Below are 11073 nucleotides of genomic sequence, written 5' to 3' on the forward strand. Positions count from 1 at the left end.
ATTCTAGTTTTTTAGCACACCAGGTTATGTATAAACTATGCATATGGTCTACCTTGTTCTATCTGAAAAATGTAAGCAATATTCTTAGTATAGATCTTTTATGTATAAAACCATGTTCCTGGAGGCTCCACTGAAAACACTAGTATGTTTTTCATCCTTCACTAGAACTTGGACTTTTACTCTGGCATCTGAAACTCTTCACTCACTAAAAGCACAAGAGCTTCTGTTGAAACTTACTTACTTAAAACTTAAACTTACACCTCTATTATATGTATGAGTGGCTTCACATACTTTAATCCATTGTAAGGCTTTCTTTCAATCCCTGCACTCTGATTTTTCTCTAAAGAATTCAGAGAGACCCTCAATTCCCTGACTCCAACATAACTGACCTGAAATTTTGTAGATATAAGAATTTAGTTGGTTTTTGTCATAGATATATGTATGGTGTATACATATTATATACTTGGAAGAGTATTAATTATCATATATTGTAAAACAAAATAACACAAAACAATATGAAATATGTTGATATTATATCCTGATAAAAAATAATTCTGGAGAGTTGAATATGTAATTATGGTTAAATAACAAGAATAAGAATAAGAATAAGAATAAGAATAAGAATAAGGATAAGGATAAGGATAAGGATAAGGATAAGGATAAGGATAAGGATAAGGATAAGGATAAGGATAAGGATAAGGATAAGGATAAGAATAAGGATAAGAATAAGAATAAGAATAAGAATAAGAATAAGAATAAGAATAAGGATAAGGATAAGGATAAGGATAAGGATAAGGATAAGGATAAGGATAAGGATAAGGATAAGGATAAGGATAAGGATAAGGATAAGGATAAGCATAAGGATAAGGATAAGGATAAGGATAAGAATAAGAATAAGAATAAGAATAAGAATAAGAATAAGAATAAGAATAAGAATAAGAATAAGAATAAGAATAAGAATAAGAATAAGAATAAGGATAGGGATAACGATAAGGATAAGGATGAGGATGAGGATAAGGATAAGGATAAGGATAAGGATAAGGATAAGGATAAGGATAAGGATAAGTATAAGAATAAGAATAAGAATAAGAATAAGAATAAGAATAAGAATAAGAATAAGAATAAGAATTAGGATAAGGATAAGGATAAGGATAAGGATAAGGATAAGGATAAGAATAAGAATAAGAATAAGAATTAGGATAAGTATAAGGATAAGGATAAGAATAAGAATAAGAATAAGAATAAGAATAAGAATAAGAATAAGAATAAGAATAAGAATAAGAATTAGGATAAGGATAAGGATAAGAATAAGAATAAGAATAAGAATAAGAATAAGAATAAGAATAAGAATAAGAATAAGAATAGAGCACATATTAAGTATCACTGTCTGTTGTGAGATGTACAAATGCCCTCAGTGCAATTATATCTGGAAAGATTTTCATAGAGAAGATATATTTATAATGTATATAACTCAGAGATAGATATTCTATAGGCATTATATATTTATATAACTATATGATATATATTATTCATTCTATGCATACAATATATTACATATATTATTTTATCACAAGTAAAGCCATATCTGTGGTTGCTGTCTGTTGTGACCTATATTAGTGCTCTATAGTCAGTGCATTTCTGATTGGAGGGCTGTAAACTGCTTTATTCTTGTTTCAATAAAATACAACATATCAGAATGGGGATTGTGCAAGACTTTATTGATCTCAGCCAGACCTACACTACTGTGTAAAAGTCACACATTGGGAAACTGGGCACGTGAGCTGCCTGCTTGAAATCAACCAAACTGACAGTGCTGAACAGGTTCTAATCAGAAATTAAGCCCAGCTGCCCCCAGCCCCTGTGATCACAGAATCACAGACTGGCTTGGCTTGGAAGGCTCCTCAGAAATTGCCTTGTCCCAGCCCTGCTGCCAAGGACAGGGACACCTTGCACTGGGCCAGGATGCTCCAAGCGCCACCCAGCCTGGCCTGGAGCACTGCCAGGGACGGGGCAGCCACAGCTCCTGTGGGCAGCGTGGGCCAGGGCCTCAGCAGCCCCAGGGGCCAGAATTTCCTGCACTCCTCCAGCCTAAACCCTCCCTGTGGCACTGGGAAGCCACCGGCCCTGGCGCTGTCCCTGCAGGCCCTGGCACACAGCCCCCGTGCAGGTCTGTGCTGGGCCCGTGCAGGGGCTGCAGGGCTGCAGGAAGGTGTCCCTGGAGAAGGCCTGGCACAGCCCTGGGGCCAGCAGGGGCACCATGAGGGCGGCAGGCGGGGCCTGGCACGGCCGTCGGGGCGCGAGGGCACAGGGCGGGCGCCGAGGCCCTGGCAGCCGGAGCAGGAGCTCTGGAGCGCGGGCGGCACAGAGCCGTGGGCTCCCGCAGCTCTGCATCCCTCACGGCTGAGGCAGCTGCCCAGGCACAGCCGGCCAGGGACACGCGGCCACCCCGGGGCCACCCGCACGGGGACCCTGCTCTGGGGCCAGGCCAGGCCGCAGCAGGGAGCAGCCATGGGCTGTGCCCGGGGAGGGAACGGCTCTGCCAGGGACAGGGCTGTGCCAGCAGGGCAGCAGGGACAGCAGGGACAGACACAGCCACAGGGGACACGTGGCTGCACTCACTGGCAGCAGCACACAGGAACCTTCTCACTCTCTGCAACTCCCAGACAGGACGCTTGGGCTGCTGCATGTCAGGCTCTGCTCCCAGGAAACAAGGGAGAGGGCAAGAGGGAATGGCCTCAAGTTCTGCCACGGGAGGCTTAGATTGGGTGTTAGGGAATAATTTCTCCTCTAGAAAAGTCTGCAAGCACTGGCAAAGGCTGCCCATGAAATTGTTGCAATTGTCATTGCTGGAGGCACTTCAGGAACGTGTGGATGTGGCACTTGGGGTCATGGTTATGAGGTGGACTTGTCAGTGTCAGGTTTGTGCCCTCTGACTTGATGGCAGGACCAATGTGGGGTGGGACACAGCCCAGGTGCTGGCAGCTCTCAGCAGCTCAAGCCATACAGATGAGCCTCCCATGTCAGCTAGCACCGGTGCTGACGGCCACTGGCAACAAGACACCTTACCCTACTGCAGAACGCTTTTAGGGTCAAGCTGGGGCAGGGAGTGGGGTTAGTGGGTCTCCCAGCTCTTGAGTACAAGGTGAGGAAAGAGACACCCTGTTACCCATCAAGCCCTTGGACTGACACATGGTAACAGAGGAAAGAGTGGGGCAAAGGCACAATTTCGAGTTCCATCTAGGCAGCACAGAGAGGAGGCCACTCAAATACAGGTCACCAACGTTGAATATGTCACAGGTGGGGGAAAGGCTGCACACCAAAGACAACCCAGAAACCAAACCCAGACAGTAATATTTGAATTTTTTGTGATTGATGGCTAAGAGTAGCTGCTGTGCAGTGATGATGGTCTCTTTGCACACTCCTCATCTTTGCTCATCTCAGGGCTCTACAAAGCCAGGGGAGGGTTTCTTCCTGCTCTTGCCTGTGCTGAGACCAGTCTTGGGGTGCCCAATGCTGTTAGCAGGTGAGCTGGTGAAGGTCTCTGCAAGCCACGCAGCCTTCCCCTCCAAGGCTCCAGAGACACTAGGGCAGAAAGCTGCAGCCTAAGCTGCATTGCAGCAGCACCTTATTGAGCTTGTCTGTCCTCTGGCATTCCTCCTTCAGTGGGGGGCAGTGTGAATCTGAGCTGCTTTCACAGGGAATTCAGGGTTTTGCCAGACTAGGGCCTTGCTGAAGGCAAAGGCCAAGGAATGGCTCTCACTTGTGCTGTCACTGCCATGGAAGGTGCCAGAGCAAGAGGGCATTTCTTGTCTGCCAGGATTCCCTCTTCACAGTCTGGCCTTGCAGCTTTGCAAAATCCACACGGACATGCCAGGACACTCCAGCACTGTCTTTGACTCAAAACCTTTCAATTTTCTACTAGGAAAATTCTGAGTTTTTCTTCTGCTTGGAAGGCAATGGATTCCCTCAGTTGATGTATTTGGCACAAAGTTTCTCCTCACATGGAAATGCTTCTGGGCAGCCTGAAACTCTTCTGCCCACCAACAACCCATTTTGTCCCAGTGGATCACGGGAAGCACATGGTGCAAAAGCATCACATTTCTCTCCTCTGAGAGGAGCTTGATTCTCAGCCCAACCAACTCAGCACAATGCAGATGGTCCATGAAGGGAGGTTGCAGCAATGTGGGGGTAATTCCATTGGCCCAGAAAGCAAACAATATGACCAGAGGAACACGACATCAAGTTAAGCCATGGGAGGTTTAGACTGGATCTCTAGGAAATCTTCCTTCAACAAAAAGGATATTATGCTTGGGAACAGGCTGCCTAGGAAAATGGTGGAGTTCCAATCCTCAAAAAGGTTTAAAAATCATGTGGATGAGGGATCTGGGGACCTGGCTGATTGGTGCAGTAGGCTGTGTTAAGTTTGGCATTGGACTGTGTGATCTTCAGGGACTTTTTCAACTGCAATGACTTTGAAGTGTAGGTCAAGCAGTGAGAAGTCAAAGCTTGGACTCAGTAATCTTCAAGCGTGCCTTCCAGCCTGGATATCTATGAGATTGCCAGTGGAGGGCAGATGAAAAGCAATCCAATAGAAAGAGCAATGGCAGATCTTTGAAGAAGCTTCACTCAAAGGCAGCCTTAAGCATTACAGCATGGCCACCCTGAGAGGCTGAGCCAGGGTGGGGACAAAGGGCGGGGTTGGCTGTGTTGTGATGTGCTGTGACACCTGTGACATCACAGGGCACGTGTCACAATGGGAGCAGCTATAAAAGGCCCCAGCAGGTGACGCTGGCTCAGTGTTGCTTGGGCAAGCGGTGAGTGCACACGTGGTGGGGAGGCTGGGCTGGGGACAAGGGCTGGGGCAGAAACGCTGCACCTGGGGCTGGGTTCTCCCCCTGCATGCAGGGACAGCCCCTGATGGGAGAGCCCTGGGCAGGGCACCCTGCTGCTGCTGCTGCTGGGGCAGTGGGACAGTTCTTGGTGCCTGCCAGCTGTCTTGGGCCCTGTCCTTCCTGCTCCCCGAGCCCTGAGGATTCCCGTCCCTGCTGCCCCCACTGCCGGCTGCCTCCCTCACAGCCCCACTCAAGGCCTTCTCTCCATCCTCCTGCAGACCATGAAAGCCGCAGTATTGCTTTTCGTGCTTTTGAAGAGCCTCATCCACTACCCACAGCTCGTGGGTGATGCTCAGGCTGAGGAAACACGTCTGCGCATGGAAGCGCGTGCAAAGCAGCTGGAATGGGAGAGGATTCGGATGGAGCGCGAGGCGGAGCAGCTCATCCTGAAGCAGGCGCAGCTCGTGCTGCTCCTGCAGCTCTTAGCTGTTACTGTGCTCCTAATTCTTGTTGTGGTCCTATGGTTGATGGGGTGCAAAAGGAGCCCTAGGAGAGAAGAGTATGAAGATGAAAACAGTGGTGCAAATGAAGAGGAAGTCAGAAATGGGGATGCAAATGTGGAAGTCAGTATTGGAAACGCAGAAGAAGATGATGCGAATCGGGAGGAAGGTAACAATGATGACGGAAATGTAGAGGAAGTCGGCAATGTTGCTGCAGATGGAGAAGATAATGTTGAAAACAGAGATGTCAATGGGTCTGCAAATGAAGAAAACAATGACCTTGCAGTCTATGAAAGACACAATGATTTTGATGATAGCATTGGAAGAATTCTACTGGAACGCATACAGTGGCCTGTGCAGGACCTGCAGAAAGGCTGTGCGTGGACAATGAACCTCATGGATGCTTATGCACATTACTTTGGACACGTCTTATCCAACAGCTTCTACCCAGTCCTGCAAAGAGCCATCGGGGTGGGCAGCGCCTTCGAAGGTTGGAGTCCCCGAGAGCAGGATGTTGTGTACCAGGTGCTCATACCCATGACTCCTCCCCGAGGCCACAGCTTCCACCTGGAGCTGGACTCTGCAGAGCAGAGGCAGGGGAGGAACTTCCGTGTCCGCGTGCAGCTGGAGTGCACCTGCAGCAAGGAGCAGCAGGCTGAGAACATGCTGTGCTTCCTGCACCACCCCGAGGAGGAGCTGAGGAGCAATCAGGATCCCAGCCTCCTGGACACCCTGTGCACCAACTCCTACCTGGATGTGCAGAAAACTGCTCGCTGGTTCTACCAGCTGGTGAGAGCCATCTGGCCAGCTTTGCCGCAGTCACACAACTGGCATTTAAAGCTGCTGCCCTCCAGACGTTCCTGCCAATTCCAGGTGACCAATGGCATAGAAATCTTCAGGATTGAGATGCTGTTTGGGGTGCAGATAGGCAACTCCGACGTCTTTGTGAGCAGTGAGCCTAAAGAGGACCACACCCAAAACACAACCTGGCCTGAGAGCTATGCTGTGGCAGAGATGAAGTTCTTCCAGCACATCGCCAGACAGGCACCTCCTGACAGTGTGCACCTGAGATGCCTGCAGTTCTTCACCCGTCTTGTGCTGGGCTTCTGCTTTCCCACCAACACCATGAAGACTCTTGTCATGCACCTGCTCAATGCGGTGCCTGTGTCACGGTGGCGCAGTAGAGATTTGCTGCAGCGACTGCTGGATATCAGCGATAGCCTGTGCTTATGTGTGCTAGCAAAACGCCTCAACCACTTCTTTGTCGGGAACCAGAGGTTGCCTCAGGACATCCGTTTACCCCCAGATGTTCAAATGGCTCGGCCGTACAATCTCTTCTATCGCCTGGCAGAGGAACCAGCTGAACACAACCAGGCGATAAACGACTACCAGGTTTTGCGAACGTGGTTCAGAAGAATCCTTCTCAGTGAACAGTGACATAGAATTCTAATGCACAGAGCTGTGCTTGTGCTGCTCACATCTGGCAGCAGAGAGACACCTCATAGAACATATTAAGTGCTTTAAAGAAAAGAGAATATGTGCAACAGCTCTGGCGAAGGTCCCACAGCCTCTCCTGCCGCCTCAGCACGTGGACAGCCACAGGAGGGTTTATTCTACTTCCTTGCATCATTTCATTTTTAAAAAAGCCACCCGGATCTACATAAACGCCTTCTGGAATTTCCCCACTCCTAAGAATGTGCATGAAGAGAGAGCATGTCGTACATGTAGGGCCAAAGTCATCTAAGCCCACCTGTAACATGCAGTTGTATCCGGCCTTTCAGAAGGACCATGAAAAATTTAGACCATGAAAGCAGCAGAAATGTGGGACAGAAAAAAAAACAGGGCAAAAAGACCCAGTGGAAACGACAGCCCTGTTTGGCTGGCATCATTCAATGGACGGAAGAGACATGGACATCATTCGTACCCGGAAGAGACACCTTTATGTCAGCACTGGACAAACTGTCTTGGAACTTGTGAAGTTAGATTTTGGTGCTTTAGGCACTAACTTCATCAGGATATTTTTTTAAATGAGCAAAGTAGCTAACAGTTGCTAAATTGTTGTTTACTGTAGAAGCACATCAGTCTCAAAAGCAAAGTCACAGACATTATAGTCCACGCTAAGTTTTGGTATAAAGTTGTAAATAGAAGCAGAAGCTGTTCCTGGAGGTCCCGGTGGGGCCGATGTTTCTGGGCAGCTCTTGTCTTCTTCTCAGGTGTTGATGGTGGCAGCAAGCAAAGCAAAGCAAAGCAAAGCAAAGCAAAGCAAAGCAAAGCAAAGCAAAGCAAAAGCAATGGCCAAAAGCCATGGCAAAAAGCACTAGCTATTCCCAAGGCACGCTTTTGTAGAGAAGTTTCTTAACAGGCTAAGACACAAACTCGGATCACCAGCCCTTAACCTATTAGAATTCTAGTTTTTTAGCACACCAGGTTATGTATAAACTATGCATATGGTCTACCTTGTTCTATCTGAAAAATGTAAGCAATATTCTTAGTATAGATCTTTTATGTATAAAACCATGTTCCTGGAGGCTCCACTGAAAACACTAGTATGTTTTTCATCCTTCACTAGAACTTGGACTTTTACTCTGGCATCTGAAACTCTTCACTCACTAAAAGCACAAGAGCTTCTGTTGAAACTTACTTGCTTAAAACATAAACTTACACCTCTATTATATGTATGAGTGGCTTCACATACTTTAATCCATTGTAAGGCTTTCTTTCAATCCCTGCACTCTGATTTCTCTCTAAAGAATTCAGAGAGACCCTCAATTCCCTGACTCCAACATAACTGACCTGAAATTTTGTAGATATAAGAATTTAGTTGGTTTTTGTCATAGATATATGTATGGTGTATACATATTATATACTTGGAAGAGTATTAATTATCATATATTGTAAAACAAAATAACACAAAACAATATGAAATATGTTGATATTATATCCTGATAAAAAATAATTCTGGAGAGTTGAATATGTAATTATGGTTAAATAACAAGAATAAGAATAAGAATAAGAATAAGAATAAGAATAAGAATAAGAATAAGAATAAGAATAAGAATAAGGATAAGGATAAGGATAAGAATAAGAATAAGAATAAGAATAAGAATAAGAATAAGAATAAGAATAAGAATAAGAATAAGAATAAGAATAAGAATAAGAATAAGAATAAGAATAAGAATAAGAAAAAGAATAAGAATAAGAATAAGGATTAGGATAAGGATTAGGATAAGGATAAGAATAAGAATAAGAATAAGAATAAGAATAAGAATAAGAATAAGAATAAGAATAAGAATAAGAATAAGGATAAGAATAAGGATAAGGATAAGGATAAGGATTAGGATAAGGATAAGGATTAGGATATAGGATAAGGATAAGGATAAGGATAAGGATAAGGATAAGGATAAGGATAAGGATAAGAATAAGAATAAGAATAAGAATAAGAATAAGAATAAGAATAAGGATAAGAATAAGAATAAGAATAAGAATAAGAATAAGAATAAGAATAAGAATTAGGATAAGAATTAGGATAAGGATAAGGATAAGAATAAGAAGAATAAGAATAAGAATAATAATAAGAATAAGAATAAGAATAAGAATAAGAATAAGAATAAGAATAAGAATAAGAATAAGAATAAGAATAAGAATAAGAATAGAGCACATATTAAGTATCACTGTCTGTTGTGAGATGTACAAATGCCCTCAGTGCAATTATATCTGGAAAGATTTTCATAGAGAAGATATATTTATAATGTATATAACTCAGAGATAGATATTCTATAGGCATTATATATTTATATAACTATATGATATATATTATTCATCCTATGCATACAATATATTACATATATTATTTTATCACAAGTAAAGCCATATCTGTGGTTGCTGTCTGTTGTGACCTATATTAGTGCTCTATAGTCAGTGCATTTCTGATTGGAGGGCTGTGAACTGCTTTATTCTTGTTTCAATAAAATACAACATATCAGAATGGGGATTGTGCAAGACTTTATTGATCTCCGCCAGACCTACACCACTGGTAAAAGTCACACATTGGGAAACTGGGCCCGTGAGCTGCCTGCTTGAAATCAACCAAACTGACAGTGCTGAACAGGTTCTAATCAGAAATTAAGCCCAGCTGTCCCCAGCCCCTGTGATCACAGAATCACAGACTGGCTTGGCTTGGAAGGCTCCTCAGAAATTGCCTTGTCCCAGCCCTGCTGCCAAGGACAGGGACACCTTGCACTGGGCCAGGATGCTCCAAGCGCCACCCAGCCTGGCCTGGAGCACTGCCAGGGACGGGGCAGCCACAGCTCCTGTGGGCAGCGTGGGCCAGGGCCTCAGCAGCCCCAGGGGCCAGAATTTCCTGCACTCCTCCAGCCTAAACCCTCCCTGTGGCACTGGGAAGCCACCGGCCCTGGCGCTGTCCCTGCAGGCCCTGGCACACAGCCCCCGTGCAGGTCTGTGCTGGGCCCGTGCAGGGGCTGCAGGGCTGCAGGAAGGTGTCCCTGGAGAAGGCCTGGCACAGCCCTGGGGCCAGCAGGGGCACCATGAGGGCGGCAGGCGGGGCCTGGCACGGCCGTCGGGGCGCGAGGGCACAGGGCGGGCGCCGAGGCCCTGGCAGCCGGAGCAGGAGCTCTGGAGCGCGGGCGGCACAGAGCCGTGGGCTCCCGCAGCTCTGCATCCCTCACGGCTGAGGCAGCTGCCCAGGCACAGCCGGCCGGGGACACGCGGCCACCCCGGGGCCACCCGCACGGGGACCCTGCTCTGGGGCCAGGCCAGGCCGCAGCAGGGAGCAGCCATGGGCTGTGCCCGGGGAGGGAACGGCTCTGCCAGGGACAGGGCTGTGCCAGCAGGGCAGCAGGGACAGCAGGGACAGACACAGCCACAGGGGACACGTGGCTGCACTCACTGGCAGCAGCACACAGGAACCTTCTCACTCTCTGCAACTCCCAGACAGGATGCTTGGGCTGCTGCACGTCAGTTTCTTCTCCCAGGAAACAAGGGAGAGGGCAAGAGGGAATGGCCTCAACTTCTGTCATGGGAGCCTTCGATTGGGTGTTAGGGAATAATTTCTCCTCTGGAAGGGTCAGCATCCACTGGCACAGGCTGCCCATGACATTGGTGCAAATATCATTGCTGGAGGCACTTCAGGAACGTGTGGATGTGGCACTTGGGGACACGGTTATGAGGTGGACTTGTCAGTGTCAGGTTTGTGCCCTCTGACTTGATGGCAGAACCAATGTGGGGTGGGACACAGCCCAGGTGCTGGCAGCTAAGAATTGAATCAAACAATACAGACAAGCTTTCCATGACGATTAGTAGCTGTGCTGGCAGCTGAGCTGCTCGGGAACATGCCACCTTTCCCTACTGCAGAACCCTTTAAGAGACCACCCTGAGTTGCCGAACCGGGGTGGGGACAAAGGGTGGGGTTGGCTGGGTTGTGATGTGCTGTGACATCTGTGACATCACAGGGGACATGTCACAGTGGGGGCAGCTATAAAAGGCCCCAGCAGGTAACGCTGGCTCAGTGTTGCTTGGGCAAGCGGTGAGTGCACACGTGGTGGGGAGGCTGGGCTGGGGACAAGGGCTGGGGCAGAAACGCTGCACCTGGGGCTGGGTTGTCCCCCTGCATGCAGGGACAGCCCTGATGGGAGAGCCCTGGGCAGGGCACCCTGCTGCTGCTGCTGCTGGGGCAGTGGGACAGGCGTTGGTACCTGCCAGCTGTCTGGGGCCCTGTTTTCCCT

At 47.3% G+C, this 11073-nt stretch overlaps 1 protein-coding gene across 1 annotated transcript; it reads left to right on the forward strand.

The window, feature by feature from the left end:
• The first annotated feature begins 4802 nt into the window (after positions 1-4802).
• On the forward strand, positions 4803-8318 carry LOC130266979 (inositol 1,4,5-trisphosphate receptor-interacting protein-like 1). Its single transcript, XM_056516229.1, has 2 exons — positions 4803-4814; positions 5111-8318. Exon 2 carries the CDS (start codon positions 5114-5116, stop codon positions 6767-6769), a length of 1656 nt encoding a protein of 551 aa, XP_056372204.1. The 5' UTR covers positions 4803-4814; positions 5111-5113; the 3' UTR covers positions 6770-8318.
• Positions 8319-11073: the final 2755 nt, after the last annotated feature.

Source organism: Oenanthe melanoleuca, unplaced genomic scaffold, assembly GCF_029582105.1.
Source record: "Oenanthe melanoleuca isolate GR-GAL-2019-014 unplaced genomic scaffold, OMel1.0 S416, whole genome shotgun sequence".
NCBI lineage: Eukaryota > Metazoa > Chordata > Aves > Passeriformes > Muscicapidae > Oenanthe > Oenanthe melanoleuca.

Excerpts from the sequence above, each read along its gene's own strand:
- LOC130266979 (XM_056516229.1), top strand. The coding sequence starts at position 5,114 with ATGAAAGCCGCAGTATTGCTTTTCGTGCTTTTGAAGAGCCTCATCCAC.